The sequence below is a fragment of the Haliotis rufescens genome, unplaced genomic scaffold (assembly GCF_023055435.1).
Source record: "Haliotis rufescens isolate VD_foot unplaced genomic scaffold, xgHalRufe1.0.p SCAF_501, whole genome shotgun sequence".
In the NCBI taxonomy this organism is placed as follows: domain Eukaryota; kingdom Metazoa; phylum Mollusca; class Gastropoda; order Lepetellida; family Haliotidae; genus Haliotis; species Haliotis rufescens.
In genome coordinates, this window is record NW_025964226.1 from 1 (window position 1) to 21730 (window position 21730).

The window sequence follows — 21730 nt, forward strand, 5'->3', positions numbered from 1 at the left end:
CATACAGGTGGTAATGTTTGTTTCAAAGAAAAACACAGAGATAAGAGAATGTTTTACCTTTACTGTAATACCTTATTCGTATATAAACTTCGAATGAGGGTTCACGGTTGGCACTAATTCGTTGGGCGTGGTGTGTGTGTGTGTGTGTGTGTGTGTGTGTGTGTGTGTGTGTGTGTGTTGTGTGTTGTGTGTTTTGTTTGTTTTGGATTTTTGGTTTGTTTTTGTTGTGTGTTTTGGGGGGAGGGGAGGGGGGTAATGTTCAAAACAATAATTTGGCCGATCAGATAAAATTATTAATCGTACAAATATTTGCCTTTTATATTTAATTTACGCGGAAAGCCATTGATATGCACAGGTGTAACATTTACCTGGAGCGGATGTATTAAAGTTTACAATTCATTACATTAGTCGGAGATAATGAAACTTAGCAACCTGGGTTGCAGGTGAGTCAGTCGAGAGGGGAGAATATCTAAATGAGTCGATGGATGATTTGGTACTGGCCGGGCAAGTAAGGACACTTCCACGGTCACTGAATAAACATTGGCGACTAATGGAAGGGAAAAGCTTGGCTGTGCTACTTTTTTTAACGATTACCATACGCCTCACTGATGCACTTGTGTGTCTACTGCTACATTATCATTCAGTGCTACTCACTCGTACTCCTGTGTATTTATTTCAGAGGATCGTTGTTAACGGGGGGTTGTGTGGTATGTATGGTCCTCCTGCTGTGACGCACGTAGTGTATCTGTATCTGTACAAGAATCAAACCCGATTCATTAGAAATACCGTGTCTGGCCACCCGGTCCATTGAAAGGAAACCCCTTACGACCAGCATAGACTGCTGGGGACCATTCTGACCCGGAATCCCCACGGGGTCGTCATAACTTCCAAATAAGGAACATCAAATCTCGCATGCACAGTTACAAGGCTTTGCCTGACACATGTTTGTACTTTGATGTATTACTTTGTATTTGGTTGGTACAAGTATATTGGTAAAGCATCTTCGTTTGAGTCGTTGGTATAGGTTGTGATCACTTAGATTCTAATGCAAGATTCGAGTATAGTTAGTCAAGATGGAAATGTCCTGTATCAACAAAGTGGGTAATGTTTTATTTTAATCTCGTCTGTTGTACATGAAGATACATACACCACACAGAACGTGCATGCAATACTCCTCCTTCGAAGTCACTGGTCATGTCCTTGCATAAAATGATGATTCAAAAGATTACAGATTTCTTAAATGAAAATTGCAAAGATTTACAGACCGTAAACGTTTCTTACAATAACAGAAACTGTATAAATGAAGATTAAACAAAGAAAACCATCTAGATGGAATTTTATGCAATTTCTATTACCACTGATTATCTATGGTGACGCTCGTCTTTGATGTTTAAGCTACGTAATACAAAATTGACAGGGAAGATTGCAGTATAATGACATACTCTTCCTCGTCAAAGTTGTTACGGAAATTGATGAATGGAGAAATTAATTAAGTAAACGATTTTACTTCAGCAGAGATATGAGCAAGATACTCTAAGACCTTTTCCTCTCGCTTGTCCAAACAGCTAGATACTTCAGTGAGAAAATCTAATTAACGCCTTCATTGCAGACTCTTGTTGATAATAAACGACGCTTGTAAATCCCCTTGATGCCAATACATTGCTCTGTACGGTTTCCCCATTTCGTTTATCGATTTTCTTACAAAGAGAGTTCATCACAAGGGGAGATAATGATTACAAGACTTCCCATTTGACCGTTCATAGTTTGTATTATTCGCCGACGTCTTATCGGCTCAAAGCCAAGACTCTCCAATTGACATTTCTCCCAAGTATGGCTGTAAAGTCAAGTTTGCTGATGACCAATGTCTATTTAGGTGTCTGGGGACGCCAAAGCTGTAAGACAGACACATACGAAGAAACAGGGTCGAGGGTTTTATACGTACATATTCCCAATGATCTCCTGAAGATGTTGATGTTGCTTTGGTGCGTATGTATGAAGGGTATGTAATAAAGGTCTGGTGCTATAGATAAGGGATGGCCTTTTTTGTGAGGATGATCTATTGTTAATATACTGCAATAAAACGTGATGCCGTTTGTGATTAACACAAGTACAAAGTGGAAATGGAAAGTTCTGTGCTGACGAATCAGACTCTATGGAGACAAATAACGCGACTAAATGCTGAGATGATTTTATCGATGAACAGAGTTTCTTATTCAATTGAAGGAAATGTGTTGAAAATTCGTTACTGAATGTATCTTACAACAATAAGTTGTGGATGGGAAACAAGCGCGGAAATGAGTGACTATCCCATCCCCATTCAGGTGAACCTTTTGATCAGCAACTTCAACGTGTAGCATCCGAGTCTCAGGAAACTAATATCGTGGTCTGTTAAGTATTGTCTCAGAAACTTCACCGTGTAGCCTCAGAGTATTAGGAAACTAATATCGTGGTCTGTCAAATATTGTCTCAGAAACTTCACCGTGTAGCCTCCGAGTATTAGGAAACTACTATTGTGGTCTGTCAAGTATTGTCTCAGCAAACTTCACCGTGTAGCCTCCGAGTCAATTAGGAAACTAATATTGTGGTCTGTCAAGTATTGTCTCAGAAATTACACCGTGTAGCCTCCGAGTATTAGGAAACTACTATTGTGGTCTGTCAAGTATTGTCTGAGCAACTTCACCATGTAGCATCCGATTATTAGGAAACTACTATTGTGGTCTGTCAAGTATTGTCTGAGCAACTTCATCGTGTAGCCTCCGAGTATTAGGAAACTATACTGGACAACAAAAAGTCCTGTGACATTGAATAAGATTTAATGCAAAGTTATGTTTTTTACCAAATCTGAAACAATTTCGGTTTGCAACAGATAAAAGACTCCTGTAAGTGTTCTAATGGTTTAATTTGCCATACTGACTTCAGAAAATGCGTGATTTCATAAAAAACCACAACCCATGAACATGCCAAAATGTCAATTTACAAATCAATAGCGTGTGTGTCCACCTCTGGTTGTGATGCAAGCAGCACATCTTCGTCTCATGGAACGGACAAGGAGTCGCACAAAGTCCTGTGGGATATCTGTCCATATCTGCTGGAGCATGTTTCGAAGTTCCTGGAGTGTCTGTGGAACACGTGGTTGACGTCGAACAGCGCCGATCCATCTGATTCCACATGTGCTCGATTGGTGAGAGATCAGGGGAGCGATGACATTCACGTTGTTTTGTTGAAGAGAATCCTGAACAAGACGAGTAATATGAGGCTGGGCGTTGTCATGTTGAAAGGGAATGCCTGGGCCATGACGACGCAAAAACGGTAGAACAACAGGGCCAATGATCTCGTCGCGGTAGCGCTGTCCATTCAGATTTCCCTCTGCCACTATCAAACGGGTCCTCTGTCTTGCTGTAATCCCACCCCATACCATAACGCTGCCGCCCCCGAACCGATCTTCTTCCATGACACAATGATTGACGTAACGTTCACCTCGACGTCGGTACATTCGAGTCCGTCCATCGCTGTGGTTGAGGTGAAAACGAGACTCGTCAGTGAAAAGAACTTGTCCCCACTGCATGGCCGTCCAGCGTAGACGCTGTCTGCACCACTGTAGACGTGCTTGACGGTGGTTTCCTGTCAAAAAGGGACGTCTCGCGGGTCTTCTGGCGACAATCCCTGCACTTCTGAGTCGGCGACGTACGGTTTGTGAAGATATTCGTCGAAGGCCAGGGATGCTTCTCGCAGTCACTGTTGCTGACTGGAATCGATTTCGTAGGTGTGTTGTTCGAATTCAGTTGTCTTGTCGATTTTTGGTTACGCGTAGCCTTCCACTCCGAGGATGGTCTCTGACTGCATTCGTCTGTTGCCAACGTTGCCATAAACACCAAATGGTGTTTCTGTGGACGTTCAATTGTCTTGCAACATCACGTTGACTCGATCCTGCTTCAAGCATACCAGACGCTCATTTTCGGACAGGCGCTGCATTTCGTAATGTTGAATAATTGCGTAATTTTGTTGTTTTTCTGAGTGGTTGTTGTCAGCACGATGCAAAACAATGCATATGGAGTCCCGTTAACGCACATGTTTTTATACCCATTCTTGGGCAGTGAAATGCATGGGGCTTGCATAAAAGTAAACTTTTGCATGGAATGTAGCAGTTGCGTTTTTGTGACTTGATTCCATACCTGTACTACAATATTGAAAACCAAACTTTACTTGTTTGAAAAATACAGTCACTAAAATATTGGTGTCACAGGAACTTTTGTTTTTGAGTATACTATTGTGGTCTGTCAAGTATACTCTCCATTTATGCAGCTCTCTATGGAAGATATGAAGATATGAGGACGGGTTAACACAATTTATGATAAAATGTACAAACTGTGTCACAGGAACAACTTGACTGATATACCATCCAAGTACATCAGTGAGTAAGTAGACACTAGACTTGTGCGACAACTGCATTAACAGAATATATCATTGAAGACGATTTTACTTTTGGATAGTAACAAAAACATCATTGGTGATCTAAAATATACAGACCGCTTGTCTTGAACTACGGATCAATAGCTTTTATTCGGATGGTTTACGAGTCTTCGAGTTAATTGTCTTTATTCAGGTCGCAGATAAATCGCGTTATCTCTTTTAAACATAATACCCCAATATTAATTCTGGTTGAGGAAATCAGATGATGGAGCATAGAAACCCTTTTAACAAAGTATACAAGAATACATAGCATCTTAAGATTGCACACCTGATAATATCCGATACAGTATTAGTAGAAATACACTTTCTCAACTTGAGCTGAGCTTCCTGGTAACATACAAAACATGCAATGTAGACACAAGAACCGCGTCAGGAGGTATGATTAATAACAGAGCCCGGATGTAGCATCATCAACAGCGAGTGGTACTGCCGGGGTAGATGAAAGGGATGAGATACTCGTGTGTTCGTACTCCCATGTAGGTACTCCACGCATGCAGGTGCGCTGGGAACATGAAGTGTTAACTGTCTGCTGAATTCTCAGGGCGTTCATCCTGGCTGGGACTTGTTGACTTATTATCATCAAAAATTTGGTGAATGGGGATCGGCTTTAGCTGTTTGTGTATCGCGGGTAAGAGCTTCTTGATACAGTATATGCGATCACGCATGGTGTGAGGGGTCTCATGGGATGTGTACGCTTTGAAGCTCTAACAGATTATGCTGTCAGAGAAGGGTCGTCACTGGGGTCAATCTCTGTTAACCTTGTTTATATCTGTTTTTATTGATTTCCAAAGGGTATAGTGGATGATGTGTGTGCATATTCACGCGTAGATCACAACAATACTGGCAAACAAAGCGAAGTTAAATACTGAAAGAAACGCTATTGAGATCTGGTTGCGCTGAGGTCGCTCTTATCACTAGCTCCTACCGCCACCTGTCCACACCCATTTCAGTGTTTAATAGGAATAGAAGTATAGCCTTATGTATCTTAGGAGAGTGTTATTATTTCCCTGAGTAGAGGGTATGTTCAACAATATCAGTAATACAGAATTTGATGTGGCCACAGTGAATTATTTACATAATTATCTACCTACATGTGTAAACACGTTTTTTACTCCAGGTGTTAGTGGTCAGGTACATGTACGTTCCATCGGGACTTGTCATGATCGGCTCCTGGTAGGGCACAGACGCTACGGCTGACAATATCTGTGTGGTATTCCTGGTTAGCATGCTGGTGCATCATGTATGTCGGATTTGTCCCTAGAGTCTGTATTGAGTGCCTCTGCTACGCTTTCCAATTACGAGAAATCAGAATACATTTTCATTTATTTTAATAAACCATTTAATCGTCATATCAACTCTTCTAGTCTATAAACTGACAAAAACATAGTACGTATAGGGCAGATGGGTTCAGTATTTAGTGTTTAAATGATATGAAAATGAAATTCCTCTGACCGTCTCCTTCCCGGACCAGTTAACGGAGACACGTTCGAAATACATGAACCTTTGCAATAATTAGCGAATTGGTATAGTGGTGCCATTTGTCATGTATGTTGGTTACATGGAATGTCAAATACATTGTTTATTCTCATCACAACAACATCAAGTACGCCAAAGAATAGAACCAAAATTATTTGCTCATCTGACTGATATCTGGGCATGTTGTTGTCCGTCACACTCAGTAGTCACAGAAATCCTATATCGACATATAATAAACTTTAATGACATGATTTTCATGAAAATTCCAAGACTATAGCTAATCATGCTTTTACACCATAACTTTGCTACAACGGGAACATGTAAATCACGCCAAACAATTACCGTCGAGCAAAGGACCTACAGCTCTTCAAAGAGAGGTTTCTGTCTTATGGCGTGCCACTTGCATGATGCTGGGACCCCTGGTAACCAGACCGCAGACCTTTGCACTTTAACCATGATGTTCTAAAACATCTTCTCTGATACTGCTGGACTGATGATGTTTAAATTTGGCATGGGTGTTCCTTGTTATAACAACATCTTATCATTTTGTTCAAATCATTGTGATAGCTAAATGTTTTTCGTAAAAATATTAATAAGATCCAAGTTAGCAAAATATTTAAATACCTTACTCTCAGGCACCACAAGGCGCAAAAAGCTCAAACGTCGTGGTGATAATGGGAGTTAACAAAGGTGCCAGTTTTACTTCCGTTCCGTAGACGTTTGTCGACATTACAAGGTTTAAGCGTCATTAATGAATGTCTTTATAATTCAGGTGAGTAAAGAGTATTGTGGCTCAATTGTTTAAGAATCGAAAGTTTAGAACCTTAATTATAAAAATTCGTAGCCTTGCCAAATTGTCAGAATTAGTTGTTCAAGAGAGCTGTTATCATACCTCGTCTTCCCTGTATTGTGTTAACAACATCGTTCTTATAACATCCAAGCATATGTCATATAAGCCCGTACCATAATTCCAAACAGGAGAGAGTTGCGGTGATATAGATCACTGGTCTCCTTGTTGTTGCTTTGTACAAATGAAGTCCATGTCAACATGTGTAACTGGATAACCTTCATAACACCATTGCTTTTCAGTCTTAACATCTGTCACATTATGAATTGCCGACTACTGGTGATAGACACCGCAAATTGTTGTAGATGTGTGTCACCATAACTTAGATGCACGCACAACCCAAAAGTACTTTCAGTACAAATCATTTGACACAAGGTCAAGTAAAATTGATATCAAATACTGAGGTTACGCGGGAGACTATGCTAAGACCATTATCTTCAGACACCACTTTCCCGACAACTAACAAATTGGAGTCATGTGTCTCAGAGCGTCTTGAAAATCAATGTTGATTCCACGACCGTTTTTACTACTTTTATACCATTTTCTTTGGCTTCTCTCTTTTTCAAACATCCGGGGCTCACATTCGAACATCTGAGGTCAAACTTTGGAAAAAACTTTTTTTCATTTAGAGGAAGCTATTTTGGAACGCTGAAGATTAAATTAGTATTTTCCCTCATTGAACTCAAGATGTTTTTCCATACCTGTAGCAGCCCTTGTGTCTACGTAAATATCATCTTTTAAGATGGCTCTTTCTCGAAGTATTTATATGGGGAAATCGATATCCGGACTTTCTAAGATGTTCTTTCCGTGGTAATGTCATCTTCTTCTAGTCAGCACCACCTCCGTGGTCTGTTGGTAGAGCGTCTGCCCAGAGAGCGTAAGGCCGGGGTTCGATCCCTGGCCGGACCACTCAAAAAAACGTTAAAAGATGGAACGTGTTGTTACCCTGCCTGGCGCTCGGCATTAAAGGGTTGAAGCAAGGATTGATCGACTCGGAGTCAGTTTTATGTGTCTGAGTGGGTTAGCACTATAAAATCTTTAGTCATTAGTCCGGACTAGTACAATCAGCCACATACACACACATGTGCACGCAAGTCGCTATATAAGTTCAATAACTTGAAAACGCCACGTTAAACCCCATTTCACCCATTCTCTGCTGGTCATTCCTGGTTACTCCTGAAGTTGAGGTAATTATCACCTGTCTTTGATTACAAAGTTAAATAACAACAACACACTATGAATGCCAGATATTGGAATTGAGTGATATACCTTTTGGTATTCTCCCACACCCTACAAATATGCACACAACACTAAATGTGAGTAGTTATACGCTGACCCTTTAGTTGATACATACACTAGTTCTACAAGATGTCGTCATGGATTACTCGTATGATTAAGCTGATAACTTGTCTTTTTCCTTGAAATCACCGCATAACAATTCCAAGTGACCGAATATGTGTCTACCCCACTTTTAGCAATCCCCCAGCCATATCACGACGACCGGCAATAACGATGTCCAGTCCGGCGGGGCTACGTCCCCCTCCACCCCCCGCCCCAGCCCCCACCTCGATGTTATGTATAGTATGTATTCAAACAGTCACCCCTGAATTGAATGGCGGAATAAGAATGCGAATTCGTTTATGCGAATGACAATTTATATGGCCTATCAGCACTAAAATACATTTTCTTACATTGAGTTCCCTCTTTCTCTCTTAGACCGTTTGTCATTGCTTCTACTTAAACATGTTTTATCTTTAACTCAGTATCATTTAACATCTTAACATCTTCAACTCATTATTCAAATAATTAAACATGTCTATTTGTCCACGAATTCTAATCTTCTTAATGCATTTTATCCCCTTGAAATAAATCTTTATTCAAACTGAACATTCAAAGTTGTCCCAATGAATAACAAGCTTGTGCAGAAACCGACCTTTCAGACCGAGTTAAATTGATAGAGTCTTTGTTGTAACCCGGAAAAACGTCGAGAGATGATATTTTCCCATCAACAAGTTTCAGCAGCACCGCAGTGAAATGAAGTTAATCCAAGCACAAAAATCACACAACGCGAACCTTTACAAAGGCTTGTGATCGATCTACAGTTTGCTTGCGTTCACCACACAGCCGATTTTAAAGACAGGCCTATACTGAAACCCTCTCCCAGCAGAATTAAACCACCTTATGGCCAATACGATTTTGCTTGGAAAGTCTGGAAAGGGATTATCGCAAAAAGCCAGCTTTCCTGGACGACACTGGATGAAATCCGAAGAGGATTTGGAAATGCCACAGACCTTCTCTGGTGATATCGATCTCCTGTATTTAAAGGCAAGCTTGGAAAAATCAATTTTCGTGCGTTTATCTTCGATGATGGCCAGGAGCATTCCAATCGTGCTGAGTGTGCAAAAATACTTGGGATGAAAAGTTCTAATGTCTGAAAACATAAATGTCTTTGATATGAAGAAGAAACTACGTGTATCTCGCTACAGAGAAATATTCCTGAATATCATCAGAGTGTAAATGTTCGTGTTTGCCGTGACTTACATTTTCCCGTTGTATCAAAGTTGTGGTGCAAAGTATGATTAACTGAAGTTCTTGTGATTATCATGGAATGTGTAAATTATTACCATTTTGATTGTCAAGACTTCAAATGATTTGCTCGAAGTTTTGCAATCTTAGAAAAGAACCACGTTCTATTATGTCAAGATATTTGATTTTTCAACATTGAACACCACTAGCCCACATGACAAACTTAAGGAACAACTCCATTTGGTGATGCATAGGCCATTTGTTAAAAACGTGGTGACCAAAGATATACTTACGTCGTGAGATCTTCACAGGTGCAGAAAAGTTTCTCAAATAGGAAAGCAAATGGCATCTGTAGTTTTACTGGGTGACGTACTGGACTTTCTCGTTGATTACGTTCATGTGAAATCTGGGGATGAGAAATTTAGGCAAGAAGAAGACATCCGCATCGACACCAATCTAACCCTTCTTACTGATTCGTTTTTGTGCACTGAATTTCGAATTTCTGATCGGATTGGCAAGGGAATTTGGACAGAAGTTCAACTTAAGCTTCAGATATATTGATTCAATAATTGTCAAATTGCCAATTCCCTTCCACTGATTTAGTCTCCTGACTTAGAAATAAAACAGAGCAGTGAAACCATCTATGTGGAAAGACCAAGAGTGATAAAAAGGTCTCCAACACACAGTATGACAAGAGGGATGACTTCAACTTTCTTAAAGTCAACTTTCCTTTTTATGTCTACATTTTACAACTTTTGAGGTACAATCGAGCATGCTCGTTCTGCGATGATTTCAAAACTGTCATCAAGTTTATGGTGGCCATGTGGACGAAATGTCCCAATTTGACGCATCAGTGACAAACATGATGTCCGCCGACACAATTCCCTATTTTGACTTGTAACATAAGATCACGTGTTTTTTCCTGTGAACACTTGACTTTCCTTTGCGTGTGTTGTTTGTGTGACGGGTGCCACCGGTGGAGCAGGATACGATCACATTTTCACGAACACTTGGTATAATCATTATTATTTTGAAAGTGATCGTATAATCACTTTTTTACAGTGATGATTGCTTCCGATACAGTCGGAATCGTACAGCTCAAATCCTAGGTAATTGTTTCACACGTGTGACAGAGCGACTGTCGAGGGAGAGATGTACCTGCCGGTTAGTGCAAGAGTCCTTTTATCTGGTAAAGCAAAGAAGCCTGGTCTGGCTCAGGCAAAATCAGTCCCAGTGGAGATGTAGGTATATACCTGAATCCGACCAGTCACATCTAGTGAAGAGGTGTTCAAGGTACATGTAGTAGTAATTCTGTACAGATTTCTTGTCCCAGAGACGCGGTAGTTCAACTAAACATGCTGTCTTGTAAATTCAAATTAGTATGAAGTTAATGAGCCTTCTCTAAGATACCTCCTGTTGTTGTTTATAATCGATGGTCATTCAGTCGTTGAGTGGGATACATTCACTTGAACTGCAAGGTTTACTAACACTACTATGTCATGTCTTATACAAACACGCATTGATTGTTCTGTAAGAAGGGGTTTCTACAACTTTTGGGATACAATCGTGCATGCTGTTTCTGTGATGATATCAAAGAGTGTCCACCGACACTTGCACAATAGTTGAAAAGTTGTTCAAAGCCTCAAATTTGACACGTCATTGACAAAAATGATACCCAATCTTCCCTTTTTTTCCGTGAACAATTTACTTACCTTTCATGACTATTTTTCACTGAGCAATGATGTGCATAATAAACGGATCCTATATGGACACATTCACACGGATCCACCAGGTGAAGCATCTCCTTTTAGTATTGACAAGTGTGGGATTCTGCGAAAAACTACTCTTCGGTGATTAATTATTGGAATTTGTCGGGTTCTTCATGATGCAGCTAAATTTTCAGAGGCTTTCTGAAATCAGAAGGAGCACTGGAACCGGTGGGTTATGCGTCTGGAAATCAACTCTGCAAAAAGCACACAACAGTCTGAAATCGGGAAAACTCTCCTCACTTAATTCACTCTCATTAACGCATTTTACCCCAAAGTTTAAACCGGTGACACGGCAAGTCACCCCTGTGTAGGTTACTTCCTAGACTAACATTCAGTCTCTGAAATCTTATATTACACAATATCCTTCTTGACTCTAAAAATAAAAAAAAGATTCCCTATGCTGGGAGCTAGCTTGAGCTGGCTAGACTTGCTTTTGTATGCATTTCTAGATTATTATTTTTTCATAAAATAAATATATTCCACGGTCATGGTGCAGGACTAGTTACTTCCCAGCTGCTCCTTCTCTTATGGGAGTCAACAAAACAACTATTTTTTGCTATATATTGGATGATTCCATGTTTTTCTTTTGTTCTAGTTTCAATATCAAGCAAACGCTTGTGAAACTTTGCGTGACTCGCGGGTTTCCGTGGTAACAGATTGTCACTTATTGTCATTAATTCAGTTTACTTAATTGATCTGGACAGCAGAGATCAATTTTGGCCTTCGTGACGATAGAATACGATTTTGTCTGTGCAGTATGAGGATATATAAACAGGATTTTACGACTTCATTTTCACAGTTGCCAAATCCAAACCAATTATTCTTGTCTGTGCTCAATGCTGACAGTATTATTGTTTTGTATCCAGGCTAAGGACTGACCCCTGTGTATACAGACTACTGGAACAAACATTCCGGGGGCGTCGTTGGCAATAAACGTGTTGCACATAGCAGCACTTCCAATTTATGGATGTTGTTTGAAATGGTGCTTTTCATATAGGTACTTAATCAGTGAAATATCAAGTGTTCCAAAGTAACGAAGGGAACGCAAAATCGATCCTTCATACATAGTAGGAAACTAAACTGCACAAGCGGACCCTTCCAGGGACTTAACAAATACTGTTTCTACCGTTCTGATTGGAAAGTAAATGCCTTGGTTAACCAGCCGATATACAGACATGTCACGACCAAAGAAAGGAAGTTAAGAGAAAGTACTGAAATATCTTTGACATGCATTAGTTAAAGTACCCACTCCTGATGTTTATGTGCAGCTACGCTCAAAGAGGCAGCTTTCACTGCCAGTACCGGGTTGTGTTGAAGCGCAATGGTGGGATAAAGCAATAACCAGACAGGTGCTTTTTGTATTTGGTCATCATATTCCTCAGATAATGTTTGTACAATGCATACTCCTGACATAGGTGGTCTTGTGGTAAAATGTGCCACAACTCTCTGTATGTGGGTCTAGGTCGTGGCAGGGTCATGGGTTCGGATTCTGGATTCCACCCGATTACGATCCCCGAGTTGTTTGCTTCATTACCGCTCATTCGCTTTTCACCAAAGTGGGCGACGTGTACAAGCTCCGTCTCGTCGAAACTCCCTCCCACATTAAGCTCAAGCACTGGAACTATAATACCGTATAAAGCAGCTTTATGTCAAACATGAGGGACCACGTGGTCCTATTTAGCCCTCATTATTTTCATAATTAAGCATGCTAGGATTATCTAGTGTTAAGTCAACCACTCCGTTCCTGTTTTAGCGAGGTTCATGAACTTATTTATTTATCGTAATTGAGACGTAAATATTGAACCTAACAAAATCGTCTGTGGCCATACGTGATAGAATTAAATGAAACTGATGTTATTGTTGAATTTGACATCTAAGTATTCTATATAGCAAGGCAAAGGTGTGTTTGCAAAGGTTAAAAATGCAGAAGACGTGTATCAAGGACACCTTTTTAGATGTGAAATCGAATTGCACTTTAGACGTAATCACCCACAGAGAACAACGGTTTCTATATAAACGAAACGATCTTTGTAAGTTTTCCTTGTCACAGTTTCTGACATGTTCAGTCATCTTTATGTTTGTATATCTGAGATTGGGTTTTCATTCGTATGGTTTCCCCGGAGACGTGGTTGGCACGGGAGTAGTAATTGTATCCTTGGGCTTTCGGCTTTGAAACAAATAAAATTTAAAGAAAACGATAATGACGGATGGCAGAGTCTAGGTCATGCCTACATTGGTCGCTTGAAAGCCTAAGTCCAAGAAAACATTATTGAATAAAATTATTGAATAATTTACGGTTTTCACGTTTGCTCAACAAGTCTTAACATGCTCAATTCGGTTACAACGATCGAACGGAACTTTATGATATACTGTTTCACTGGATATTTGATAGTTAAATATACAGTCATATGTGTACGTCCCATTGCGATTGTATTGTTTCTAAGTGAAACTTGTTGTCCCCTGTCGTAATATTAGTGCTGAAAATGTTAGCACCAAAAGCGTCGTAAAACCATATTCACTCACTTAAAATATTATCTTCCTTGAATAATTAGATAGAATAATTATTGCAGAATGTAGATATATATATTTATACTTCGTTATCCGATGTTGGGACGTTGCTCATAGTATCAAACACTGGTTTATCTTCTCCAAAATCGATTATTTACAGATAACCGTCAGATGGCTGAATTATTGCTGAATGCGGTGCTAGACAACAAACAAACCATCTGAAGATAAGACGATTGAACTGCTTATATATGTTGACAGTGTATCAAATATTTGGATTCTACGTTTGTTGATGTTATCTTTTTCTTTTCCAGCTTGTGGCGAATGGTGTGCTCTTTCTGAGCGTCAACATAGCAGGGATATTTATTCATTATCTCACACAGAGGTCTCAGAGAAAAACGTTCATTGACACACGCAACTGTATAGCAGCTAGATTAGAAATACAGGAGGAAAATGAAAAATTGGTAAGTATACATACGCTTGGGCAGACTTTCTGTCAGTTTGTGATACAGGTTTCACGGTGTTGGCACACGTGTACAGACAAAACAATACAACAATACAACAATAGTAACATCGGGTCTTGTGTGAACTAATGTCGTATCATGTCGGCGGTTCGTCTTGAACATATCCATCCAGAGTTACTACGAAACCATGGGTCTGCCGGATGATTGTATTAAAAAGAGGAAATTAGTAACGCTATGACGCGATTTCAAACGTGTTATCCATGGTGGCTAAGGTTGATATATCTGCTGGCACCTACTTGGTGGTTGATAGTTTTGAAATGTTACAAAATAATGTGTAAGAATAAGTCCACATAAAGGCAAACTTCACTTTTGGCGATGCCACGGTTGATGACATGACACGGAACATACGCGGTGTCCAAGTGTCCCCTGGTGTATACAGCTATCAGTAACATGATGTGGCATGTGCGTGAGTTCTATACTTGGTATGTTAAAGCAGACATGGCAACAGCTGATCTTGTGAGTTAAGCGGCAAGGTTCGGCAGGTGCAACCGATTGACTTGTTCTGAAGTTGTCGGAAAGACTGCAGTGGGCATCGAACAGTCCTTTAACCTATATGTCGTCTTTCCAGCTGACATTTGAGATAGACATTAAGTTCCACTACTTGGTATGCACGGTATTTTTAAAGGTAATATTAAAAAGAGGAAACGTTGTTGATTCCTAAAGCACATTGTTGATTCCTTAAGGTGAAAGCTATGAGAATTACAAGAGCGTGTGTGTCTGTCAGACAAGACGTAGTGGAGGTTACGTCTGTCCTTGGCGTTTCCCCTGAAATGTTGATGGGATCTAACACTATACTGACCCTGTGCAGACAGGAGCATGTAGGACAAGGTCGCCGTCCCTCGTCCCTTGTGCTTGTCAACATATGATTGGCACAAGTCATAATGAGTTATGCTGGAAGATCGTTTGTTTGAAATATACTCTGAGCTGTACATGCGTAATACATACCTTCTTTCTCTACTCTCTCTACTCACCCTCTCAGACCTAATGGATCCCTATGTCTTCTTTCTATCTCTCTACTCTCCCTCTCAGACCTAATCGATCCCCATGTCTTCTTCCTATCTCTCTCTACTCTCCCTCTCAGACCTAATCGATCCCCATGTCTTCTTTCTATCTCTCTCTACTCTCCCTCTCAGACCTAATGGATCCCCATGTCTTCTTTCTATCTTTCTACTCTCCCTCTCAGACCTAATCGATCCCCATGTCTTCTTTCTATCTCTCTCTACTCTCCCTCTCAGACCTAATCGATCCCAATGTCTTCTTTCTATCTCTCTCTACTCTCCCCCTCAGACCTAATCGATCCCAATGTCTTCTTTCTATCTCTCTCTACTCTCCCTCTCAGACCTAATCGACCCCCATGTCTTCTTTCTATCTCTCTCTACTCTCCCTCTCAGACCTAATCGATCCCAATGTCTTCTTTCTATCTCTCTCTACTGTCCCCCTCAGACATAATCGATCCCCATGTCTTCTTCCTATCTCTCTCTATTCTCCCCCTCAGACATAATCGATCCCCATGTCGTCTTCCTATCTCTCTCTACTCTCCCTCTCAGACCTAATTGATCCCCATGTCTTCTTCCTATCTCTCTCTACTCTCCCTCTCAGACCTAATGGATCCCCATGTCTTCTTTCTATCTCTCTACTCTCCCTCTCAGACCTAATGGATCCCCATGTCTTCTTCCTATCTCTCTCTACTCTCCCTCTCAGACCTAATCGATCCCCATGTCTTCTTTCTATCTCTCTCTACTCTCCCTCTCAGACCTAATCGATCCCCATGTCTTCTTTCTATCTCTCTCTATTCTCCCCCTCAGACATAATCGATCCCCATGTCTTCTTTCTATCTCTCTCTACTCTCCCTCTCAGACCTAATCGATCCCAATGTCTTCTTCCTATCTCTCTCTACTCTCCCCCTCAGACATAATGGATCCCCATGTCTTCTTCCTATCTCTCTCTACTCTCCCTCTCAGACCTAATGGATCCCCATGTCTTCTTTCTTTCTCTCTCTATTCTCCCCCTCAGACCTAATCGATCCCCATGTCTTCTTTCTATCTCTCTCTACTGTCCCCCTCAGACATAATCGATCCCCATGTCTTCTTCCTATCTCTCTCTACTCTCCCTCTCAGACCTAATGGATCCCCATGTCTTCTTTCTTTCTCTCTCTATTCTCCCCCTCAGACCTAATCGATCCCAATGTCTTCTTTCTATCTCTCTCTACTGTCCCCCTCAGACATAATCGATCCCCATGTCTTCTTCCTATCTCTCTCTACTCTCCCTCTCAGACCTAATGGATCCCCATGTCTTCTTTCTATCTCTCTCTACTCTCCCTCTCAGACCTAATGGATCCCCATGTCTTCTTTCTATCTCTCTCTACTCTCCCTCTCAGACCTAATGGATCCCCATGTCTTCTTTCTTTCTCTCTCTATTCTCCCCCTCAGACCTAATCGATCCCAATGTCTTCTTTCTATCTCTCTCTACTGTCCCCCTCAGACATAATCGATCCCCATGTCTTCTTCCTATCTCTCTCTACTCTCCCTCTCAGACCTAATGGATCCCCATGTCTTCTTTCTTTCTCTCTCTATTCTCCCCCTCAGACCTAATCGATCCCAATGTCTTCTTTCTATCTCTCTCTACTGTCCCCCTCAGACATAATCGATCCCCATGTCTTCTTCCTATCTCTCTCTACTCTCCCTCTCAGACCTAATGGATCCCCATGTCTTCTTTCTATCTCTCTCTACTCTCCCTCTCAGACCTAATGGATCCCCATGTCTTCTTTCTATCTCTCTCTACTCTCCCTCTCAGACCTAATGGATCCCAATGTCTTCTTTCTATCTCTCTCTACTCTCCCCCTCAGACATAATCGATCCCCATGTCTTCTTTCTATCTCTCTCTACTCTCCCCCTCAGACCTAATCGATCCCCATGTCTTCTTCCTATCTCTCTCTACTCTCCCCCTCAGTCCTAATCGATCCCCATGTCTTCTTTCTATCTCTCTCTACTCTCCCTCTCAGACCTAATCGATCCCCATGTCTTCTTTCTATCTCTCTCTACTCTCCCTCTCAGACCTAATCGATCCCAATGTCTTCTTTCTATCTCTCTCTACTCTCCCTCTCAGACCTAATCGATCCCCATGTCTTCTTTCTATCTCTCTCTACTCTCCCTCTCAGACCTAATCGATCCCCATGTCTTCTTTCTATCTCTCTCTACTCTCCCTCTCAGACCTAATCGATCCCCATGTCTTCTTTCTTTCTCTCTCTACTCTCCCTCTCAGACCTAATGGATCCCCATGTCTTCTTTCTATCTCTCTCTACTCTCCCTCTCAGACCTAATCGATCCCCATGTCTTCTTTCTATCTCTCTCTACTCTCCCTCTCAGACCTAATCGATCCCCATGTCTTCTTTCTATCTCTCTCTACTCTCCCTCTCAGACCTAATGGATCCCCATGTCTTCTTTCTTTCTCTCTCTACTCTCCCTCTCAGACATAATCGATCCCAATGTCTTCTTTCTATCTCTCTCTACTCTCCCTCTCAGACCTAATCGATCCCCATGTCTTCTTTCTTTCTCTCTCTATTCTCCCCCTCAGACCTAATCGATCCCCATGTCTTCTCTCTATCTCTCTCTACTCTCCCTCTCAGACCTAATGGATCCCCATGTCTTCTTTCTTTCTCTCTCTATTCTCCCTCTCAGACCTAATTGATCCCCATGTCTTCTTCCTATCTCTCTCTACTCTCCCTCTCAGACCTAATCGATCCCCATGTCTTCTTTCTATCTCTCTACTCTCCCTCTCAGACCTAATGGATCCCCATGTCTTCTTTCTATCTCTCTCTACTCTCCCTCTCAGACCTAATCGATCCCCATGTCTTCTTTCTTTCTCTCTCTATTCTCCCCCTCAGACCTAATCGATCCCAATGTCTTCTTTCTATCTCTCTCTATTCTCCCCCTCAGACATAATCGATCCCCATGTCTTCTTTCTATCTCTCTCTACTCTCCCTCTCAGACCTAATCGATCCCCATGTCTTCTTTCTATCTCTCTACTCTCCCTCTCAGACCTAATCGATCCCCATGTCTTCTTTCTATCTCTCTCTACTCTCCCTCTCAGACCTAATCGATCCCCATGTCTGCTTTCTATCTCTCTCTACTCTCCCCCTCAGTCCTAATTGATCCCCATGTCTTCTTTCTATCTCTCTCTACTCTCCCTCTCAGACCTAATGGATCCCCATGTCTTCTTTCTATCTCTCTCTACTCTCCCTCTCAGACCTAATCGATCCCAATGTCTTCTTTCTATCTCTCTCTACTCTCCCTCTCAGACCTAATCGATCCCAATGTCTTCTTTCAGGAAAAGCTCCTTCTCAGTGTCTTACCTCAACATGTCGCCATGGAGATGAAAAATGATATCACTACGCCTCATCACGGAATTTTTCACAAAATCTATATACAACGTCATGATAACGTATCGTAAGTTCCTCTGGCTGATCTGGTTAAGATATTAGAGCGTTTGATGTTCGGGTGTATTGTCTGGTGGTTGTTGGTGAAGTGCTTGTACGAAGGATTAACCCAATCTGAATCACCCTGCAACTTTACTGATGTTTGTTGAGCTCAAGGAAACTGCAATCGAAACTCGCTGAATTTTAGTGTAATCTCCAATTTGTGTTTGAAGCCTCATTGAGTCGCATTAATCATAACACACTATTACAGTGTACCGACAAATGTGTATTCCGTCATTCTGTCCAAAACGACATATGTGTTATCCGACATTCTCTTTGAACCGACATATCTGTCCTCTTGTTGTGGGTTCGCCACGATTATTATTATTATTGCATTGGTATCCTATTTCTGTCTGCACCATACCTGCTTCCGGGTTTCATAAAAATGAAAAACGTCAAAGACATCCATCACTTTCGGCTTTCTTCCTTGATTTGACACGCTATAATATGGCTGAACTGCTATAATTAGACGCGGCGGGAAAGCCAACTCAAGTCACTTTACCGTAACAACTTATTGGAACGCCATTATATAATTCATTCTAATCCCTGAATATCCGAACTACTCATCCGCTAGTATTCTGATTTGTGTGGTTCCAGTACACAGTAAACCACCTGGTCTTCTGGATCGGTCGTTTATTACAGTTTCTACTCATGTTTCATAATCCACTGGGAATTCATTTATACGTGCACATTAACTCGACCTTTGTCTCATTTTTCAGAATATTATTTGCTGATATAGTTGGGTTCACCAACCTTGCCTCTCAGTGCACAGCACAGGAACTGGTTAGAATATTAAATGAGCTGTTCGGAAGATTTGATCATTTAGCAAAGGTAAGTTTATTTCAGGGCCATATAAGGTATGTTCCACTATCTCGGAAAGTACATTTTATTGAATCAGTACACGTCATGTTTCATTTTGCGAGTTACTTGGACAAGAGACTACTATTCTGTCAAGTCTGCCATATTTCATTTACCCAATGAAGAACAGAACAGCGTAACAAGTGAGGTTTTATCCCGGGAGTTGAAACGCTTTTCATGTAATATTAAATAAGCGTCAGCTCACAGTGAATTAATGGGAGTTCGGATCTAGTTTGCTGGTGTGAGAGAAAAGCCGCTAGTATTTATGACGTGATATTGCAGTGAGGAGACAACGAGGGCGGATGTTATACTGAATGCATTCCTCTTAATTACAAACCAAACTTTACAAAAAAATTCAATCGCTTTCAAAGCGGAGTCACTGAAGTTCAAAATTAAGTTCTACATTGTTTGATATTCCGATTTTCAGTCGAGAAGGATCTTAAAGCTCTTGCAAGCCACAAATACGATAACGTGTTTTTAACACACGGGCTATTACGGGCCCGCTGTAAAGATAATTATCTCTCATATATGTTCGATCAAAATATGTGGGACTCAAGAGACTGCTTGAAATTACCAAAGTCTAAAGCAAAACTTGGTGACGCCCAGGGAAATCAGGGACAGACCGTTTTGTTCGAAAAATAAACAGTCCAGGAAAATGTGGAAAAAATTCTTTCGCTCTAAATACTGAACAAATAATCATCAGACGTACGTGTTGAAAAAAAAAAATGCAAAGGAAACCTATTTGACATATTTTAACAACTACATATACCACTTGCCAGGTACAATGATAGGCACATTGATTTCTTTTCATTTCTTGAAGTTTGAATCCTGACTATGATTCCAGAACAACTACTGTCTGCGCATCAAGATCCTCGGAGATTGCTACTACTGTGTGAGTGGCCTCCCCGACCCCCGGGCCGACCACGCCCACTGCTGTGTCGAGATGGGTCTGGATATGATTGAAGCTATAGCGTAAGTATTCTCACTATGATTGCCACTTTACTGCATAAGCATAAATGTGAAAATTGACGCTATAGCATACGTATTCTGAATATGATTGACTCTACAATGTAAATGTGAGTATTGTGGATATGATTGACGCTACAACGTACATGTGAGTATTGTGGATATGATTGACGCTACAACGTACATGTGAGTATTGTGGATATGATTGACACTACAACGTACTTGTGAGTATTGTGGATATGATTGACGCTACAACGTACATGTGAGTGTTGTAGATATGATTGACGCTACAACGTACATGTGAGTATTGTGGATATGATTGACGCTACCACGTACATTCAAGTGTTGTGTATATGATTGACGCTACAGCGTCCTTTTGAATATTGTGGATATGATTGACGCTACAACGTACATTTGAGTGTTGTGGTTATGATTGACGCTACAGCGCACTTGTGAGTATTGTGGATATGGTTAAAGGTACAACATACATTTGAGTGTTGTGGATATGTTTGACGCTACAGCGTACATGTGAGTGTTGTGGATATGATTGACGCTACAACGTACATGTGAGTATTGTGGATATGATTGACGCTACAACGTACATTTGAGTATTGTCAGTATTGTGGATATGATTGACGCTACAACGTACATGTGAGTGTTGTAGATATGATTGACGCTACAACGTACATGTGAGTATTGTGGATATGATTGACGCTACCACGTACATTCAAGTGTTGTGTATATGATTGACGCTACAGCATCCTTTTTAATATTGTGGATATGATTGACGCTACAACGTACATTTGAGTGTTGTGGTTATGATTGACGCTAAAGCGCACTTGTGAGTATTGTGGATATGGTTAAAGGTACAACATACATTTGAGTGTTGTGGATATGTTTGACGCTACAACGTACATTTGAGTATTGTGGATATGTTTGACGCTACAATGTACATTTGAGTATTGTGGTTATGATTGACGCTACAGCGTACATGTGAGTGTTGTGGATATGATTGACGCTACAACTTACATTTTAGTATTGTGGTTATGATTGACGCTACATCGTACATTTGAGTGTTATGGATATGATTGACTCTACAACGTACATTTGAGTGTTGTGGATATGATTGACGCTAAAACGTACATTTGAGTATTGTGGATATGTTTGACTCTACAATGTACATTTGAGTGTTGTGGATATGATTAACGCTAAAACGTACATTTGAGTATTGTGGATATGATTGACGCTACAACGTACATTTGAGTGTTGTGGATATGTTTGACGCTACAACGTACATTTGAGAAAGCTGGATAGG

General features: G+C 40.9%; 1 protein-coding gene across 1 annotated transcript; it reads left to right on the plus strand.

Annotated features, from left to right (window-relative positions):
* Positions 1 to 13907: 13907 nt before the first annotated feature.
* LOC125374063 (adenylate cyclase type 1-like) lies at positions 13908 to 21237 on the plus strand (the record flags this gene model as incomplete). Its single annotated transcript, XM_048384811.1, has 4 exons — positions 13908 to 14057; positions 18444 to 18562; positions 19311 to 19422; positions 20294 to 21237. Coding segments are annotated over 4 exons (513 nt in total), but the record flags the coding sequence as incomplete, so codon positions are not given.
* Between the last annotated feature and the right edge of the window lie 493 nt (positions 21238 to 21730).